This window comes from Trichosurus vulpecula, chromosome 1 (genome assembly GCF_011100635.1).
Source record: "Trichosurus vulpecula isolate mTriVul1 chromosome 1, mTriVul1.pri, whole genome shotgun sequence".
Taxonomy (NCBI): domain Eukaryota; kingdom Metazoa; phylum Chordata; class Mammalia; order Diprotodontia; family Phalangeridae; genus Trichosurus; species Trichosurus vulpecula.
The window spans coordinates 12,567,078-12,588,399 of record NC_050573.1 but is presented as its reverse complement, the minus strand read 5'-3'; the positions used below and the strand labels follow the sequence as shown (position 1 = coordinate 12,588,399).

Here is a 21,322-nt window from a genome sequence, read left to right as displayed (position 1 = left end):
ATGTGCTAGGCACTGTGCTAAGCACTGGGGATACAACAAAAGATAAAAGACAGTCCCTGCCCTCAAGGAGCTCCCTGTCTAATGGGGGAGACAACACGTGAACAAATATGTACAAACAAAGTAAAATACAGGACAAATAGGAGATAATTAACAGAAGGAAGGCACTGGAATTCAGAAGCGTTGGGAAAGGCTTCCTGTAGAAGGGGAAATTTAAGGTTTAAGGAGGCAGAGATGAGGAGTGAGAACATTCCAGGCATGGAGGACAGCCAGAGAAAATGCCCAGAGCTGAGAGATGGAGAGTGTGAGAAATGGCCAGAAGACCAGCATCACTGGATAGAAGAGTGCATGGTGGGGGGCAGGGGAAGTGTATAAAGAGTAAGGAGAAAGAAAGGTGAGGGGGGGCTCAGTTATGAAGAGCCTTGCAGACCAAAAGATTTTTTGGTATTTCATCCTGGAGGTGATAGGAAGCCACCAGAGTTTATTGAGTGTGGCTGTGACATAGACTGGTGCTTTAGGAAAATCCCCTTGGCAGCTGAATGGAGGATAGACTGAAAAACTTGAGGTGGGCAGGCACCCCGCCTCCCCCCCCCCCCCCCAAGCTACTGCAGCAATCCAGGTGTGAGGTGATGAAAGGCCTGAAGGTAGTATTCATGTATACACCTCCAGATTTTCGTTAATTCTTTTAGTGAGCATTTAATAAGCACCTGCTGTGCTTTGTAAGAGATGCTAGGCATGTGAAGATTAAAAAAAATGAGACAGTCACTTCCTAAAGGAACTTACATTTCTGAACATTTGGAATGTCTCTGAGGGCTTTACCTGCCCTCCTAGAAATGACATGAACTCTAGGTCTTCCCTCCTCAAAACTAACCTGTCCTCTGTTCTTAGCACATGCTAATCTGCAACATCTTCTGTTAGTGGTGCCTCATAGCTTTGTTTAACTTTTCATGTGCAGTTTTGTCCCTTCCACTAGAGTGTATTATGTCCTTTATTATTATTAGCAACAATAACAATGTGTATATCTATCAATCATCTATGTATCCATCCTTCTATCCATACATCCATCCATCCTTCCATCCATCCATCCATCCATCCATCCATCCATCCATCCATCTCTCTCCCTCCCTCCCTCCTTCCCTCCCTTTCTGTCTCTCATAATAAAAAGCAGTGCACCATAGTGGGCAGGGAGCTGTCCTTGGAATCAGAAAGACTTGGGTTCCAATCCTGCCTCAATCACATACTAGTTGGGTAGCCACTGAAGCTCTCAGGGTCCAGAGAAAGCAGTGATCTGTCTACACTTTCCATCCCGAGGGTTTCCTTACACCAATGAAATCATAGATCTGGTCACCCCCCCCCAAATCAACCTCACTCTATGGCTTTCAGATTTGCAAAGCACTTTCCTCACAATTGGAGTAGGGGGCAGTGATCATGCCTTGCATTGTTTTTGGGGTCCTTACAGTATCCTGTACATAGCTGAAGCTCAGTTCCTATTTGTTGAGATCAGCTGGGCAGGGTGAGGACAGCCCTTCCAGGTTTAATCTGGATGCTTATTTGGTTTGGACCCTTTTGGGGTACCCAGGGCTCATTGGAGTACTAGAGTGCTTCTTGGACTTGGGGAAGTCCCAGACCTGGTTGGTGGGGAGAGGTCCAGCTTAGCATGAACCACTGGAGAAGAGAGCTGACTGACAACCACAGAGGCCTTCTCTTCCCTGAGAACTGGGACCCACAGCTAGCTGACAAGGGTTAGTCAATAGCTGGGGTCATGGCTTGGGTGGCAACTGGAGTTAGGAGGGTCAGCCCAGGCCTTGAGGTCAGGGTTAGGTCTGGGTCTGGTCTGGGGAAAGGGGAGGAAGAATCTGAGGAAGGTAGCATGGCATGTGTAAAGCCTCCTGGACTTGTTGTCAGGGGACCTGAGTTCAAATTAACACTTACTGTGTAACCCTGAGCCAGCCACTTGACCTTGGGGAACAGATGCTGAGAAAAAAAGCACTGAATTTGGAGTCTGAACACTTGGTTTTAAACATGAGGGAGGAAATAAGCATTTATATAGCACCTATTATATGCTGTGCTAAGCACATTTACAAATATCTCATTTGATCCTCACCACAACCCTTCAATGTAGGTGCTATACTATCCCCATTTTACAATTGATAAAATGGAGGCAGACAGAGGTCATTATTTACTACCAGGGATCATGGAAGGCATCCTGGATGCCTGGGTCCTGGGTGGTGCTTGATTTGGCCTTCAAAGGCTGGGTATCCAAGAAGAGGCAGCAGCCAGGTCTTGGGATGAGGAAGTTAGACTCCTAGAATGATGGAGATTCAGGGAGGGAAGAAACTTTGTAAGTCTCAGAACAGCTGTCCTTGCTGCCTTCCTTAGTCCTTTACTACCTCTGTGATCTTGTGGGTAAAACTCCCTAGACTTCAGTGTCCTTCTCTAGAAAATGAGGAGGTTAAACTACATGGTCACTGAAGACCCTTGCAGCTTTAGACCTAGGAGTCTTTAAAACTCTAATACTTCAAGAGAGTTCACCAAAGTCCAGTGAAGGTCTAATGTCTAAGCTAAAAACTAAGCTATGAGGATGTGCCACTGGCCAGGGTCCTGAAGGGTTTGTATAACTGATGTGTGGGCTAAGGGTTCTAAAGCCATGACCCTTCAGAAAGGATTTGTCGAATTCTGCGTGCTCAAGATTGAAAACCAAGGGAAGAGAGCCCCTAGGCTCCTGAAGACCTTCATGCCATGTCTCAGACATAAACAGGTGTCTTTAAATACCTGGCTGTGTGGGGAAAGTTTCTAGTTAAGTAGCATATAGCTGTACAGGAGTTTCAGTGACATCCCCTACACTCTCTGCTTTCTCAAACCATAGGATGGTAGGGATGGAATGGTTTTTAGAGATACTTTGGTCTAACAATAGTTCTGCTGAATCATATGGCTCAATTTCTTCCTCTTCTACTTCTTACTGTGGAACCTTGGACAATTCACTTGACCTCTTCTGGCCTCAGTTTCCTCATGGGTACAATGAGGGGGTTGGAATCAATGTCCTCTAAGGTTCCTTCTAGCTCTGAAGCTACAAACACTTGCATTTTACAGAAGAGGAAACAGGTTCAGAGGGAGGATGTGACTTATCCCTGGAGACACAACTAATTGGTAGGGACAGCAAATCTTAGAATCCTGGTATCCTGGCTTCTAATCCAGCACTGATTTCCACCATGTTGAGGAGCCATAGGGATATTGAGGGGCAAGTAGGTGGTACAGTATAGCATGCTGGGCCTAGAATCAGAAAGACTCACGTCCCTGAGTTCAAATCTGGCTTCAGACACTTCCTACTTGCATGACCCTGGGCAAATAACTTCATCCTGTTTGCCTCCGTTTCCTCCTCTGTAAAATGAGCTGGAAGAGGCAATGGCAAACTGCTCCAGTATCTTTGCCATGAAAACACCAAATGGGGTCTCAGAGAGTTAGATATGACTGAAAAATGACTGAAAAGGGGAGCTATTGGAGACTTTGGAGCAAGGAATGATGTAATCAGAACTGGATATAGTCAGATGGACCTTGAAGATTTTCAAGGTTAAATAGTGGACTGAATTAAACAAGATGACATCTAATTTATATGTTGGTTGTCTCCAATTTATCCTGTCTCTATCCTGCTTGCAAATAGTTGCATGGTGTTCCTCCCACCGCCATTAGACTGTGAGCTCCTTGAGGTCAGGAACTGTCTTTTTTCTCTATAACCCCAGGACTTAGTGCAGTGCCTGGAGCATAATTGACTCTTAATAAATGCTTGCTGACTTGACTAATAGGGATGGATGTAAAGTACCCTTGAGTGCTAAAAATCCATTTTACAGGGACCAGATAGGAGGGGTGTGGTGGCAGCTCATCCGAGAAAGAGTTTGAAGCCTTAGTGGACAGTAAGTCCAGTCTGAGTCAGTAGCATGATGTAGCTGCCAGGAAAGTGAATTTTCTAGTAAGCTAAGGAGGGGACAGTCCCATCATTCTCTGCCCTCAATGTTAGGACGATCATACTTCATTCTGGGTGTTGCAGTTTAGGAAGGATGTTGATAAGCTGGTGAAAGGCCAGAGGAAGGTGACCAGGATTCATAAAGGGCCTCTAGATCATAGCATAAGAGGTTCGATGAAAGGAATTGGGAATATTTAGCCCAGAGAAAAGAAGACTCAGGGATACCATAATGTTTGACTTAAGTATTTGAAAGACATTGATGTGCAACATTCTCTGTCTGAATCCAGAAAGCTGGACTAGAAGTAATTGGTCGAAGTTGCAAAGAGGAAGATTTAGGCTTGAAATCAGATAAAACTTCTTAACTCCCAGGCTGGGAGGCAGTGAGCTCTCCATCTTTTTTTTTTTGCAGGGGGTGGGGAAGGCAGGGCAATTGGGGGTAAGTGACTTGCTCAAGGTCACACAGCTAGTACCTGTGTCAAGTGTCTGAGGCTGGGTTTGAACTCAGGTCCTCCTGACATCAGGGCCGGTGCTCTACTCACTGTGCCACCTAGCTCCCCCATGAACTCCCCATCTTTGGAAGTCTTCGAGCTGAGGCTGAATGACTACTCAACAGGGGCATTGTAAAGGATAATCTTTTCAGGTATGGGTTGGATTAGGTGCCTCTAAGTCCCTTCCAACTCTGAAATTTGGTCAATTCAGGATGGATTGGAGGGGAAGAGACATGGAGGCAAGGAGGTTCATTTCAGAGGCTATCAAAACAAGCTGGGTAAACAGGAATGGTTCTCTGATTTGGGGGAGGGTGGGAGTGGCAATGAACAGGGATGAATATGAAGGCCATAGTGAAGGAAAGGTCTTGATGGGGGGGGGGGGAAGGAAGAGGGAAGAATCAAGGCTGACTCCAGGGTTCTGAGCCTCAGAAAATCATAAGGCTAAGGCCAGCTATCAAAGCCTCTCATCCCTATTTAAGGTCTGCCATTTTGTTTTTAATTAAGATTTTTGGTAGTTTTTGTTTTTAATCACCTTCATTTCCAACTCCAAGGTGTACCCAAGTCTTAGTGCAGTTTTAATTTGTTAAAGACTTAAGGGAAGTGGGAAGGAGAAAAGCACTTATTGAGTCCCTGTCATGTGCTAATTTTACAAATATCACCTCATCTGATCCTCAGGACAACCATGGGAGGTAGGTGCTAATGTTATTATTTACAGTTAAGGAAACTGAGGCACACAGAGGCAACTTGTCCAGGGTCACACAGTAAGTGTCTGAGGCTGGATCTGAACTCACATTTTCTGCCTCCAGGCCCAGCTTGAGGCTTTAATATATTAAGTATACATAAGACATATATTAAATATATCTCTCCTGACTCTCCTACCCAGAAGGATATTCCTTATAACAAAGAATGAAAGAGAAAAAAGAAACAAAGCAGTTCATTGAAACTAACCAAATGCAGCTTAGTCTGACAGTATATCCAGTGTTCCACACCCATAGTCCCCCACCTCTGCAAAAGAAGGAAGAGAGGTACATTTAGAAAAGAAATCCCTTCTTTAGAGCCAGGCTTTAGGGCTGCCAAAGCCCTTTCCTCCCAATAATCCAGTGACATGGGTATTGCAAACATGATTATCCCCAGTCTAAGGATGAGGAAACTGAGGCTCCAGTAGGTAATGTGACTGGCTTCCAATCACACGGCTGGAATTGCCCAAGGCAGGATTTGAACCCGGGTTTCCTGTGATCTCTCTATTATTTCTCCATATAAGAAAACTGACAGAAACTACCACAGAATCACAAGACGTGGGAGCTGGAAAGGAGCTCAGAGATCATTAAAGGCAGCTCCCTTATTTTAGAGAAGAGGAAGCAGACTCAGAGAGGGGAAGTAACTTACCTAAGGGCATAGAGCTAAGCAATCAGCCAATCCCTTGTATTTATTTAGTGTCTCCCACGTGGCAGGCGCTGTCCTTGGTGCTGAGGGACAACGACAGAGAAGAAATAGTTTCTGCCCTCCAGGAGATTACATTCTAATGGGAGTGGGGAGTAAAGACACAACGTACAAATGTTTAGAGATATACAAAACACACAGAGAACAGACACAAGCCAGCACAGGGCTGAACTAGAATTCAAACTCAGGTCGTCTCACTCCATCTCTGCGCTTTTTCCATGACATCATATGAGAGTCCTGAGAGAACCACCATCCTATGAAACTGGCTGAGCAAGCCCTGGCCAGATCCAGAGCTGTCACCATGCGCAGCTGAAGAGAAAGGAAATCCTTGAGGACTTTTCCCATCAGAGCTGGTTACAGTCCATGGTTCCCACTGGACCGAATCATGAGAATTAGGGATTAACTGGGGACGGTTAATTATTGCTGGCAATTGCACCCTTAATAATTTCGCATTAGGGTTAAGAATTCATCTGGAAGTAAAGGTGATAGTGGGAAGATAATAGCCAGAGATAGGTGCAGTACTGATAAGAAGAGGCCTCTGAACCATGGCCTCTGCAGGGACCTGTACTGACTAGAAGAATGAGTGTGGAGTAACAAGCAACCGACAGGCATTTATTTATTTTTTTTTTTAAATTTTTTTTTTATTTTTAGTTTACAACACACGGTTCTACATAATTTTGAGTTCCCGATTTTCTCCCCTCCCTCCGCCCTCCCTCCCCAAGACGGCATAGAATCTCATATAACTACCATGTATAACTTCGCATTGAATTAATGTATACACTAGTCAAGTTGTGGAGAAGAATTATGACCAATGTAATGAATCATGAGAAAGAAGAAACATAATCAAAAAAAAGAACCCCAAAAACAAAAACAAAAGAGAAGAAAAAAGGCGAGCATGTAGTATGCCTCAATCTGCATTCAAACTTCACAGTTCTTTCTCTGGGTATAGATAGCATTCTCCATCGGGAGTCCCTTGGAGTTGTCCTTGCACCTTGTGTTGCTGAGAAGAGCGAAGTCTGTCAGGGTTGGTCCTCATGGAATCCATATATCTGTGGTTGTGTACAATGCCAACAGGCATTTATTAAGCACCTACTGTGTGCCAGGCACTGTGACAATAAAGACAATGAATGAAACAAGCCCTACTCACAAGGGTGTTACAATCTAACAGGGCCAACAAGCAGAACAGATGGAATTATCTTCAGAATAGCTTTAAAGAAAGTAATTACAAACATATAGAAAGTGGTTAAGAACAGGGTAATTCAGAGAGAAGATACCAGCAGCTGTGGGGATCAGGAAAAGCTTCACAAAAGGCTAATGCTTGACCTGAGTCTTGAAGGAAGAAAGAGTGGGTGCTGCAATACTAGAGACCACCTCATCCAACTCCCTAATTTTTCAGAAGAGGGAGGTGAGGCTCAGAGAGGGAGCCCTAGGTCCCACAATAAAGTTGTTGCAGAGAAGAACCTAGAACTTGGTGTGCTTGTGTTCTCCATGAACCATGCAATTTATCACTTATCTCAAGACAGCTTCATCCTGTTCCTTGTTTCACACACATACATCTTTTCTTCCCAATGAGACTGTGAGTTCCTTGGGGGTTTCTGCTGCAGCCTCTGCAGCCTCACTAAGCCTAGGGCTGGATACAGTGGATGGTGCTAAGGAAGCACAGATTTTCTGATGGTATGTCTTCTCTCTGGCTCCTCTCCCTTCCCCTTCTCGCAGTCCTGTTCATAGCTCTGATCAGCATTGTCTGCAAGTTCTCTCTATCCAGGTTATTACCTAGGTCCAAATTGAGCTCTGCCTTGGCCAGGTCCTTGCTCTCTTTCATGGCTCTTGATGGTGGCCAGAGCTCCAGTGAATGGGTCTTTCATGAGATGATCTCTGAGGGTCCAGCAGGAGGGATTCTGACTTGACTCATCTTTTCTTCCAGATTGGTGCCTCTCTCTTTGCCAGTAACATTGGCAGTGGCCACTTTGTGGGGTTGGCCGGGACTGGAGCAGCATCAGGCATTGCCATAGGAGGCTTTGAATGGAATGTGAGTAAGAGACATGGAATGTTGGAGTTAGGAGGAACAGCTCCAGATAGAGAAGAGAAAATGTTGAAGCTGAGAGGGCCTTAGGATATGGATGTCAGAGCTGGCTTTAGAACAGGGAAGGTCAGGGCTAGAAGGGCCCCTAGAACAGAGAATATCAGAGCTGGGAGGGGCCTTAGAACCAAGAATGTCTGAGTTGGAAAGGGAACTTATTTAGACAAAGCTCCTCATTTTATAGAGAAGGAAATTAAGGCACAGAGAAGAAATGACTTGGCCTGTGACATATAACAAATTGCAATAATATCGTTGCTACTTTTATCTTTCTTTTGACCCCACAACCTGCCCCCCCCCATCAGCTCTTGTCAGTGATGTGGCCCTTCCATCATTAAATATTTCCATTAGATTGTTTTTGAAAGGTAAGGATGTAGCCTCATCTGGGGCTCAGAAGATCTTGCTAGCCTTGGGTCTCTACTGAGAATGTGGAACCTTCTGAGTCTTCTTCATTGCCCACCAAGTCCAGTCTCCACTGGGGCCATTGAATGGGGAGTCTTCCAGACTATATGTGCTGTCCAAGAAATTCTATCCCTAAGCTTCTTTATAGTCAAAGGAAAGGAAAGGCTGAATTATATTGTCCTGAATTCCAAAAGATATCTGTTGACCCATCTTAGTTGAAACACTCTGGGATCATTGGATTTGCAGGTAATGCATAGGCCAGGATGGGAGACAGATTGCTCAGTTTTCTAAAGGCTTCCTTCTTGGTTTCAGGCCCTTGTGCTTGTGGTTGTCCTGGGCTGGGTGTTTGTACCAATCTACATCAGGGCTGGGGTGAGTATTTGTACTCTGTGACTTGGTTACCTACATGCAAGTATTGAAGATGGGCTGGTAGAATCCTGGGAAACGCACATGACTTTTCCCAGTGAGGCAGTAGAGAAACTTTAGCTTTTAGTCTTTGGCCCCGAGTTCCCAAGGTATTGACTGGCTCAGAACCACAGGATTTCATCGATGGAAAGGACGTCAGAACCCATACAGTCCAACTTCTACCAGGATGAAAATTCCTTCTGCATCACACCTGGCAAGTGGTTCATCTGGTGTCAGTGTGGGGGAAGCTACAAATTAGTGAGAGAGTGTCTGTGTGCATGAGAAAAGTGGTCTGCACACAAGTGTGCTTGTAAATGAGTGCAACAGTTTAGCATTTGGGTGTATATGTGGAAATGTGTGGGAGAGTGCGCTTACAAGTGTGCGTGTGTGTCAATGTGGAGGTGCTCACCTCTGATTGTGTCAATGTGTGTAAGTGTGCACCAAGTGCTGGTTTCAGAATTTTTGCCTGTGTCTGAGAGATTTTGGGCGTGTGCTTGACAGTGTGAGTGTAAATGTGCATGAGATTGCCCATCCAACTTTCTTTCAAAACCTTCCTGCTGTCCCTTCTCTTCCCTTACTAAATGCTTAGTTGCTTCACCTGTTTGTTTTATGCACCGGTTGTACTTGTCTCACCATCTGCCTTCTCCTTTCCTTGGCTTCTGCTCTTCAGGACCTTTTTTCCTTACTCCTTTTCCTCCTTCCCATTGATCCCTTCATCTCCTTTCACACAGATGGTTCTCCTTTGGCCTCATCTCCAGTTCTCCCAAATTTCTCTTTCCCAAATTCAATCTCCAGCCTTCTTTACAAGTCAAAGCCCCTTCAGATCACAATTTTCTTTTTCTGCTTGTTCAGCCTGAGGCCTTCTCTCTTCTTCTGTTCCTTCCACAGAAGCTGGAAGTAGGTTCTATGGGACTGTGGGAATGTGTATATAATATCCTTTTCTTTTCAGGGTTACCAGGATTTAGAGTGTGCTTCCATATATGCACCTAAAGAAATTGTTTCTTTATTATAGTACCTTTATTATTTATATATATCATCTTTATTGTCTATATGCAAATAGAGTAGTGGGAATTCTCAGTCAAGTCAGAACTTACTCTATCCCAGCCATGACTAAACTAGGGCCTGGGAACTCAGAATTATGGATTGATGCCATCTTCAACAACATGAATTTCCTGTCTTTTAGAATTCTATGTGACCTGTCTAGCACTGATTTTATATCTTGCATATATTACAGGTGGTGACAATGCCAGAATACCTAAGGAAGCGATTTGGTGGGAAGCGCATACAAGTCTACCTGTCTGTCCTTTCTTTGTTGATTTACATTTTTACCAAGATCTCGGTGAGTTCCTCTCCCTTGACTATGCCATTTCAGTGAATGTCTTTGCTTTAAGCTAATTGTATCCTCCAGCTGATGAGAATTAAGGTAAACACATTGATGGGGGCTCAGGAGCTATACTACTTAGGAGTGCAGGCCCACAGGGTGTTTTTGACTTGAGGGCAATCCTAGGATCATCTATTATATCACAACTTTGTGATACTTCCTCCTTCATTCTCCCTTTTTTCCTTCCCCTCCTTCTCATTCCCCTTCCTTAATACTTTTCATTTTTGAACACAGCAAGATTTACAAAGTACTTTCTTCATGACAACTCATTAAGGCAAGAATTATTGTGCTTGTATTACTGTTGAGAAATCTGAGATCCAGGTGTGTAGCAGCAATTTAGATTTGAAGATCTTTCCCACCCATTAATAGGCCATGTGGCCTGCTTATGTCACAGGAAGCCTAAGTCACATGTGGTGGGAGGAGCTTGCTGAGAGGAGAAGGACATTGTGTCATAGGAAATGCTGAGAGAGCAGTTATGACAGAGCTGAGGGAAAGAGAGCAGACGTGTAATAGCTGTGCTGTAAGTTTTCTTGTTGGTGGCAAGGCCCTAGCAGGGGGCAGAAGGTTGTGGGATGGAGTGGTTTTCTGCTGTTATGTTGTGGACTTATTGGTTACGGGATCTAGTTATTTGGTGTCTGAATAAATGGTTCACTTCTTTTGCCTTCTACGTGGAGAGTCTTATATATTTTGCAATACAGAACCACATAGCTATTTCAGCAATTATCATCTATATTGTGACTATTGCCTTGCTGATACAAGGTGTCATGACTTCTCTAAGGTCACACAGCTAAATCCATTCCTTCAAGAGGAACATGGGCATCAGTTCCTCTGAGATAAGTGAGGGACCTGGGCCTCCAACCTAGGTGTCCTGACTCCTACTACACCATGTTGTTACCTCTCCTGTAGGGGAAGGAAAAGAAGGAATTTTGTCTAACGCCATGAACCTAGACTCAGCAAGATAAAGATAGAAAATTCTGCCTTACGTGGAGATGAGTCAAGAGATAAAATTTACCATTCATTCATCCATTCGTTCACCCACTCATCCATCCATCCATTCATTCATTCATTCACCCACTCATCCATCCATCCATCCATCCATGCATTCATTCATTCATCTCCTTGGAATGGTAAAGGCTGAAAACAGAAACTGAAAGGATTTCCACAAATGCATGATTGTAGGATCTGTTCTTTGCAATGCAAAAACCAATCCCTCCAAGTCTCAGAGTTCAGAGGGCCCTTGGAAGTGATCTAGTTCAAGCCTCTTATTTTTCTGATAAGAAAATAGAAGCCCAGAGTGATTGAATTGGCTTCCTTGAAACCAGCCAACCAGTAAATAGGGGAGGCAGGATTTGAATCCAGGTCCTTGGAGTTCCCTGTCCCCCATCACTGATCTAGGATGATGAAATGAGGAGCAAGACAGGATCAGTTTGGGGCCTGGGGCTGTGAAAATATTTGAGAGGATTTCTCTTGGGGATAGAGACTGAAATCTTCACAGGACATCTTCACTTCCTTCTTCTACTTCTGCATTGGCTTCTTTACAAGTTCAATTCAATCTTATAATCTTATCCAACTGAATTCAATTAAATAAATACTTACCAAGTGCCTAATATGTGTGCTCATCATGGGATTGTACATCATTCAGTCAGTCAACAGTCAACAAACATTTATTAAGGTCCCAGTATGTGTCAGGCACTGTGCTAAGGATTTGAGGATACAAAAAAAGCAAAAAAGAGTCTCTGACCTCTAGGAATTAGAGCTTAAGGGGAGAGACAACATACACATATGGAAATAAATAGAGAAAGAAAGGAGAGAAATCAGATCTGGACTCAGAAGATGAGGGTTCAGATTTCTGTGCTTACTATCTGTGTGACCTTAGCTAAGCCATTTCCTCTCTCTAGGTCTCAGTTTCCCCACTTGTAAAATGAAAGGGTTGGCTTTGATGGGCTCTGAGATCCCTTCCAGTGGGGACCTTCTCCAAGGTAGTATGCTAATGGCTCTGGTTAGATGTGCTTGCTGATGCGTGTGTAGTAAGCACATTGTAGGAGGGGAGCTGGGCTCAGCCCTTCTCTGGAGCCACCAAGTCCACAGTTCAGCTGGTGATGAGGGGCTGTGAGTCACAGTTGCCATGACAGACCACTCTTTGCCCTCTGCATCTATGCTTAGGATAATAATATAAATTAACCTAAAAGTACTGGCTTTTCTCACCTCCCTCCCCCAACCCCTTGCCTCTGGTTACTGATTAAATGGGCCTCACCGTGGAGCTCCCCAACCACCTGTAGGACTAGCCTAGGCTTGGATGGTGGTGGAGGCTATCTGCATGCACATGGGTTTGTCCTCTGAGTTTGACAGGGACTGGGATGCTAATGGGACTGGCCTCAATGTGGGTGGTGTAGGTGACTGCCCTCCCAGTAGGATTTCACAGAAAGCCCCAGTCTGAGTTGGGAGGACCCTCAGAGGCATCTAGTCCAACCTATATGTAAACAACAATTTCCTCTGCCATACCCCTGACAACTGGTCCCCCAGCCCTTGCTACCTCCCAGGGCAGACACTTTGGTTTTAATAAAAATAATATTTTATTTTTTTGCCAATTATATGTAAAGACAATTTTCAGCATGCATTTTTGCAAGATTTTGAGTTCCAAATTTTTCTCCTTCCCTCCCCTCTTCCTAAAGTGGTAAGCAGTTCGATAGAGGGTATATAAGTCGAGGCCAGCCACTTTTAGACAATTCTTGTGGCTAGGAAGCCTATCCTGTTTTTTTTTGTCAGCCATTTTTCAGTCTTGACTGACTCTCTGTGAGCCCATTTGGGGTTTTCTTTGTAGAGATATTGGAGTGGTTGGCAATTTCCTTGTCTATCTCATTTTACAGATGAGGAAACTGAGGCAAACATGGTTAAGTGACTTGCCCCAGTTCACACAACTAAGAAATGTCTGAGGTTGGATTTGACCTCAGGGAGATGAGTGCCTTGTGCATTATGGTGCCCCAGCCTATCCAGGACATTCAGCCTATAATGGTTTTTTTGTCTCCCCTCATTGATCTTGGTTTGGCCCTGTGGCTTCAAGTAGAACAAAGCTAATCTCTCTTCCACAAGACAGGCCTTCAAGTGCTTTAAGGGAGCTGCCATCCCCGCCCCCAACCTGAGTCTTCTCTTTTCCAACCTACCACCCTCACTTTCTTTACCCAATACTCATGGTTTGATCTCGATGTCCTTTACTTTTCTGCTTGCCCTCCTCTGTCTCCTCTTCAGAGGGTCCAGGAATCTTCCCATCCCCCTGCATGGCACCCACCAAAACAGACCTTCTCAACTGCTGTTCAGAGCCTGAAAGTTCATCCACAGGGTTAGAGTTCTCTTCTTCCTCTCTATGAGCCTCAGTTTTCCTTCTCTTTAAGATGAAACAGTTGGATTTGATTTTGGGGATCCCCTTCTGTCTCTAAATTATTTTAAAAATCTTATTTTTATTGATACTGTTAGAAACATATTTACATTGTTTAGGAACAAGCAAGACTCGTTGGGAAGTCAGGAACATTTTAATTATAATTTACATTTATTCCCCCTGAATAAATTGGTACCTCCCCTGAACAGAATACAGGAAAAAGTACAAAGGACTCAGATGGACGCTAGTCATTTAATAGACCCTCACCTTGAATCTCCTGCCAGGCTGTTCATTGGCCAGATACAACCGCCTGACTGTGTGCGTCATGCCCTCTTCAAATGGCTCATTTAAGTATGAGTACAAGCCTCTGACCTTTCACTTGACCAACCTGAGGCCTGATTTCTGCTAAAGCTGGGGTGGGGGAGAGGGAGAAGTACACCTTTAGTTCTGTGGAAACAAAACTCCTCCTCCCATTTCTTACAATTTAACCGTCTTCTTTTATTCAAACTTTTGTTTCCAGATTTTTAATACTCCGTTACTCTTTCTCATCTGAATTTTTCCCCTTAACCATCACCCATTTAAGTAAATGTGGGAAGGACTGATTGACGCATTGACAAATCAAAGGGGGCAGTCCCCTTTGTAAATACAGATACAGAGACCCAAAAGAAAATGACAATGCAATTGTCCCTTTAAGATTCAAAAGTCTCTTCCCATAAGGCTGTCTGGCAGGGAACATCCATCAATGAAGCCCTCTGATCCTTGGTATTTGTTCCAGCCATCTCCAGCATCTTCTTCTTGCTTTCTTGTAGGAACCAGCTTTCTTTCTATTCTGCTATAAAAGTTACCTTAGCACAATTTTAAGTTACCATTTCTAATCATTATACCCTGATCATTTTTGCAAATTAGAAGTTGGAACCTTAGCCAATTGTCATGTTTAAGAAATTCCCATCAGAACCAAGTTTCTTATACTTTACATTAACTCATTATTAATTTCCTCACCAGGAGGATGAGATTTCACTAAGGAATAAACAACCAGCTCCAGCACATACATAAACACATTAGATAATGATTCTTAACACAGTACATGCAACATCATAAACTTTTAGTCATGTCATGTTTCTCTGATGGCATTTACAAAATAAACCACAAGCCATTCTTCTTTTAACATTACTAATTGTCTCCATACCATTACCAAGAAAAAAACCTAATTTATACAAGGCCCTATACAAGGACACTAGTCCCAGTCCTAATCTAAGATGTTCCATAATCAATTATTTTAATAGATTTGTTACTGTATTTACAAAACCTTCTGATTATAGAAATTTGCCACCAAGAGAGTAGGGACTTAGAGTAAGGGGGACCATATTTTCCCCAGCTTCCTATCAACTCCAGGCAGAGATGGTGTCAAACTGTAAGCTGCTTTGAGCCAAGCCTAGTCTGCCAGGTTTCAGTTAAGGGGATCAAGTCAAGAGGGTCTCACTTCAGCACATGCTGAACAGTTGTCCTCTCAACCCTCCCATGAACTCATACCACCAGCTCATGCCTGCCCTCCCACAGGGCTGCTGGCATCTTGAGTCAGCCTTCCTTGATACTCACACCTGGAGTTAGACTCACAAAAACAGTCAGTTAACAGTCCCATTAAGTCTTTGAATGGCAAGTTCCAATGATCAGTGACTATAATCTCACATTGCTTAAGGAACATCCTTAAAGCTAGCTCTAAATAGCTTGCATGCATTTCCTCCTTTGTTCATAAAATCTTCCCATTAAGATCATAAGTTATTGCTCTAACATATTTGCATCAAATTCTTCTCTATTTTTCTATTCTTCTCTAATTATGGCTGATCTGAAAGACTTGAACCATATAACTTTATGTTTTAGATGATGGAATGAATTCAAATCCACATTAAACTTTTCCCATCAATACAAAAATATTCTACAACTTATCTCTCCTAAAGAGACTTATGAACTGAAGATGTCTCTGATTTAGTTCCAGTGATTAATTACACTATTTGTTTTAATACCTAATTGCTCTTATATCACTTTAAAACATCTAAGGACTCTATCCCACATAGATACAATGTAACTTTAAATCCCAGCCTTAGTTTATGGGATAATGATTCAACCTTACATTTGCACCTTCACTTCACAAACCTCTCTTCCCCCATCCAAACTATTCCCACCAATATCCAGAAACAACACTATCTTTCACATATTTGCATTTATCCAATTTTCCATTTCCCCCCATAAACCCTTCTACATCTGTAGGTATATACCTTCCCTTTTATCATTACTTACTTATTTCTGCAAATCTAATCTTATAAGTTCTGCTGACTTTAAGAAGCCAGGTTCAGAGGCTTCTGACCCCTACTGTTCTCTTTCTTTCAGTAAAAACTCAAATACCAGTAACGCTGCCCCTCCCCCTTCCTTCCCTTCTACCAGGTGGGCCTAGATCAAGCTCTCTTCTTATCTAGACCAAAGGAGAGGAGGGCAAATGGGGGGAGGGACTGGCTTTTCAACATAGTCCCCACTTTTTAAACTTTAACTCCTTTAGAATTCCTGTCTCTGCCTTATCTTCTATCCCTGCTCCCATCCAGGGAGTCACAAAATTCAAGAGTTTAAGTTCAAAATCCTTGTTTTAGTTAGCAGCCTCAATTTCTTGATTAAGTACAATTCTTAATCTAACAACATTGAGATTATAAGAAAAAAATGCTTTTTCATAGATTCCCACAACTCAATTCTTTGTTATTACAGAATTTCTAGAACCTCTTGTACATAACAATTACAACAGGAGATTCTCACAAAGACTTAATTAATAATCTCACAAATGCTATTAAGTGTTAGCAAAGCAATTTTAACTGGACAATAACAACTTTTTAATCCATTCAGCGTTTTTCTCTGATAGTACAATTTTAACAACATTTAAACCATACAAATGTATGTTTGAACCATATAAATTTAATGCTTTAAACATTTTTATGTGTTTAGAAACTTGCATAACCAAATATAACAGTTTCAAACTATTACATTTTTGTCACACCCTTTTTTTAAAAGATCAATTCATATATAACAAAATTCAGATCTCACAAGGGTCCCTCAAATTTTACAGCCTAAGAGAACTCTAAAAATACAATTTAGAAATAAGATGACTTCAATTGCATTTTCAGATTATCACACATTGACATTATTCATCCCAATACTTCTGGTGTTTATATATTAATACATTAATACCTTAAATACATTTTATTTTTTTTAGCTGTATATTCTTCAGCACTGAACAGCTCTTCCTAGCCAACTGTTGCCTGTGGCCCAGGTATTAAGAATATTTGCCTGGCCATGAATGAACTTATAAAAAAAGGAAATTTTATTTCATATCATTATTTGCTTTTAGAACCATCCAGATATGAATTTGGCACCCTGACTTTCACTGGTCAGCTTTCACCAAACTCTACTTTAGGCATTCCAATCCTTGACTCCCATTCTTCAGAGTTTTTACAAAAAGGTTTGAATTAACAAAAGGCCTAAGGAATTTGAAGATGGTGAGCCATTTCCCTTTCAAGCAAAAGGACCAAGCTAAAACATTTTTAGTTTCCCCTTTCTTTGTCTGCCTCAGCAAGAGAGGGGGATCCCTTTCACTTGCTGAGGAGGATGGACAAAGGTGAGTTGAAGAGGAACACAGGATTATCCATAATAAAGAGCTCAGCTATTGGTAAATTACTTTGGGCCTGGCAGTCCCTTTGAGAACAAAGGAGCCAGCCTTTTAGATATGCTAATTTTCAGAAGGTCAGCTTCCTTGGAATGCAGTTTAATTTCCTACCACTAATCAACAGTAAGGCTCCATTTTTTTATATAATCTCCTTGGAAACAAAATTCAGTCATACCTTACAAAAGCAAAGCTTAATGATTATACAAATCAAAATCTTTCTCATACTCAATACCCAGATTCAATAAAACCTTTCATCACTAACTAATCAGCCCTATTTTCCAATCAGGTTACAAGTTTCTTTTAGCTTCAGCTCCTGATTGACACACCCAGTCTTCTAAGGTGGAATGGGAGGGAGGGGGTGGCCAAGAGCACATGGTAGCTAAGAGCAGCACACGGATTAAATTCCATGGTGGTCTCAAGCCACCATTCTACAACCCCCACCCAAATCCCTTTATCTCTAACTTCTATCTCTCTTTCTTTCCCAATCTTTACTGAAACTTTTTTTTTTTACCCTCTGTATCTCCAATTTCAATCTTTCTTTCCTAATCTTGACCCAAACTGCCTCAACCATTTCAAATAAGAGAAAAATAATATTATACTCACCAGGCTTTTTCTTTTCCCAGCCTCTTTCTTTTTACCTTAAAACTTAAAAGGTTAAAATGACCAACAATTTTTAATCATATTCTAAGCGGACCACTGAATCCACAAAGTGATCATCGCATCATACAGAAGACATCCTTTACTTCTACAGTTTTTAAAACACTTTGCTTGATGTTAGAGTTAACGGAAACACAGATTTTTTTTAAACCTTTAGGACCTAATCAAATCTTAATTCAGAGCTCCCAGCTTTCTTCTCTTTCCAATTTGGTCATAACTTCTAAGAGCTCTCTTCCTTTATGTTTTCTTGTCCTCCCTCTACCCCGAAAACTCAACAGAGTCAATCCTCACAAGGACTCCCTGTTTCTTGTTCGGGATTTCTTGAGAGCTGAATTGTTGGGTATAGAGCAGAATTTAAGTGACAGCAATTGCTCACAGCCAAATCACTTTTCCTGGGTCAACCCACCAGTGCTTTTCTTCCAAGCACTAGGAGAAATCCATTCTCCCCACCTAGGTCAAATATTTTAAGAGCTCTTTTCCCCATTCCAAGCAAATCTTATTTCTCAACTTGGAGCAAATCCAGACATGACAAAACAGGACTCCCCCACCTTGCTCAGGTACCTGACTTGCACTGTCTATGGCCATTTTCTTTCCCCTTTCCCCCTTTTTTCTTGTCCTCCCTCAACCTCCCAAACTCAACAGAGCCAATCCTCACAAGAACTCCCTGTTTCTTGTTTGGGATTTCTTGAGAGCTTGCTCCAGGGTGTAGAGCAGAATTTAAGTGACAGCAATTGCTCACAGCCAAATCACTTTCCCTGGGTCAACCCACCAGTGCTTTTCTTCCAAGCACTAGGAGAAATCCATTCTCCCCACCTAGGTCAAATATTTGAAGAACTCTTTTCCCCATTCCAAGCAAATCTTATTTCTTAGTTTGGAGAGACATGACAAAGCAGGACTCCCCCACCTTGCTCAGGCATCTGACTTGCCTATGGCCATTTTCCATTCCTTTTCTTCCCCTTTACTCATGTTCCTGAGTTCCCAAGGATTCCAGAAAAATACTCTCAGGAAATTAGCAGTCTGAAGAAGGAAATTTTCACCTGCAGATACTAGGGCCCACTGCAAAATAGTGGGGGTGCCACCCATTCTCTGCATGAAATACCTCTTTCTTCTGATGCTATATTGATCCTGCGACTAGCACCCAACTGTTAGAAACATACTCACATTGTCTAGGAATAAGCAAGACTCATTGAGAAGTCAGGAACATTTTAATTATAATTTACATTTATTCTCCCTGAATAAATGGGTACCTCCCCTGAACAGAGTACAGGAGAAAGTACGAAGGACTCAGATGGATGCTAGTCATTTAATAGACCCTCACCTTGAATCTCCTGCCAGGCTGTTCATTGGCCAGATACAACCCCCTGACTGTGTATGTCATGCTCTCCTCAAATGACTTGTTTCAGCATTCGTACAAGCCTCTGACCTTTTGCCTGACCAACCTGAGGCCTGGTTTCTGCTAAAGCTGGGGTGGGGGGGGGGAAGTACACCTTCAGTTCTGTGGAAACAAAATTCCTCCTCCCATTTCCTATAATAGTTTTTTAAAACAATACTTTCATTTCCCAATATATCCCTTCTCCCACCCAGAGAACCATTTCTTGTCAAAAAGAATAAAAAATAAAGAAAAAGTGCATCAAGAAAACCAACCAGCCTATCAAGTGTGCCTGACACCATATGCCTTATTCTATACCTATAGTCACCCACCTCTTCAGAGAGGGGAGGGAGAGTCAGTTCTGAATTCTATGGCTCTATGATTCCAGAGCGATATCACTGCTCCAGGTACAAAGGACTCTGAGACAGAGAGAGAGCCCAGGAACTTGGAAACACAGGGTTTTAGACACTGTAGGGGAGATGAAAACTTCATTTTATAGATGGGGAAAATTTTAATGATGAGTCCAGTGTCAACCACTGCTTAAATAGACAGAAGGAGAGAAAGGGAAGGAGGGAGGGAGGAAAGAGGAGAGAGAAGGAAAGAGGGAAGGAGGAAGAAGAAGTAGAAGAAGAGGAGGGAGAGGAGGAGGAAGAAGAGGAAGAGGAAAGAAAAGAAGAGGAAGAAGAACAAGAGGAAGAAGAGAAAGAAGAAGAAAAGGAAGGAGGAGAGAAAGAGAGAGAGGAGAGAAAGAGAGAGACAGAGAGAGAAAGAAGAAGAGAGGAGAGAGTTTGGTTAGAGACACAGACATAGAGAGTGAACAAATGAGCAGGAAGGCCCTACCCAGAGGAACCTGGGAGTTAGAGGGCATGGGCACAGAAGGAGAAGGCTGATGTCTCCAAAGGTGAATTTTGATCAGTTGTTAGGTTCTCAGCATTTCGGAGGCTGCATTAGGAGAGTCACAGTTTCGGGAATGAGGGGAGTAATAGTCCTGCTGCCCTCTGCCCTGCTCAGACCCCCTCTGGAGTGCTGGGTTCACTTCTAGGAGACATGTTTTAGGTGGAACGTGGAGAATCAGGAGAGGGTCTGGAGGAGGACAGCCAAGATGGAGGCCTTTACATTCTGCCCTATGAGGATCATTGAAACGAACTGGGCATATTCAGCCTGGAGAAGAGAAGACTCAGGATGGGTACAGGAGAACTGCCTTAAGTCTTGAAGGGCTGGCAGACTGAAGAGGGCCCCCTGAGGGCAGAGGAAGAAGCAACAAGTGGGAGTTGGGGAGGCAGATTTTGGCTTGATGGAAAGGTTAGCTTCCAGATAATTAGCCCTAAAATGGGTTGCCTCCAGGAGGTCTTGGGAGGATTTCCAGGGCAGTCTGGATGCCCATTTGTCAGGGAAGTTGTAGAGGGGATTTCTTTCTGTTCAGGCCTGGCTTGGGCTAGATGGACTCTGAGGTTCCTAGTGGGCCCCCAAGATTCTACAAGAGTTTGAAGATACTTTGGAGAACATATGACAACTGATATCAGAGTAGCAGTCTCCTTTATGGTATCCTCTTCAAATGGACCTCTTGTTGCTTTTGAAATATCTGCACCAGTGGAGAACTCACTATCTCATTAGGAAGTCTGTCCTATCTTAGGCTGGCTCTGAGGGTTAGGTCTTGCCATTTTTTCCATCAGAAGAGTAGAATCAAGAAAAGAAAGTATTTACATCACCCCTAGGGCAAGGCTGAATGTTTTTTAGTGGCAGAGGTGTCAAGGAAGTGTATGCTACTGAGGTGAAGAAGGAGCAAGCCAACAGGTTTTCTCCCATACCTTCTTCTTTCTTTTTTCTTTTCATGGATGGATCAGACTTGACAGCCACTGAGGTCTCTGCCAATGCTCCAATTCTGTGAATCTATGGTCCATTTGAGAAGACTTATTGGAAGAGGTAGCATTTCAGACAGTGTCTACCTAATGAGAGAGTTGGAGACTTGGTTGGCTGGTGAAAGGAAGGAGATCACAGCCAGAAGGCCCAGATAATAATCACAAAAGACATTTACATAGCTCTCTGAGGTTTACAAAATACCGTCCTGACTC

The 21,322-nt window shown here is 42.9% G+C and overlaps 1 protein-coding gene across 5 annotated transcripts in view; it reads left to right on the top strand.

Annotated features, from left to right (window-relative positions):
* The window catches only part of SLC5A1 (solute carrier family 5 member 1), a 75,659-nt gene that overhangs the window by 18,878 nt on the left and 35,459 nt on the right, over positions 1 to 21,322 (top strand). For all 5 annotated transcript variants that reach the window (XM_036738040.1, XM_036738030.1, XM_036738012.1 and 2 more), the window contains exons 3-5: positions 7,808 to 7,912; positions 8,675 to 8,734; positions 10,002 to 10,106. In XM_036738040.1, the coding sequence (XP_036593935.1) occupies positions 7,808 to 7,912; positions 8,675 to 8,734; positions 10,002 to 10,106 (270 nt within the window). The remainder of the gene's footprint in view (positions 1 to 7,807; positions 7,913 to 8,674; positions 8,735 to 10,001; positions 10,107 to 21,322) is intronic.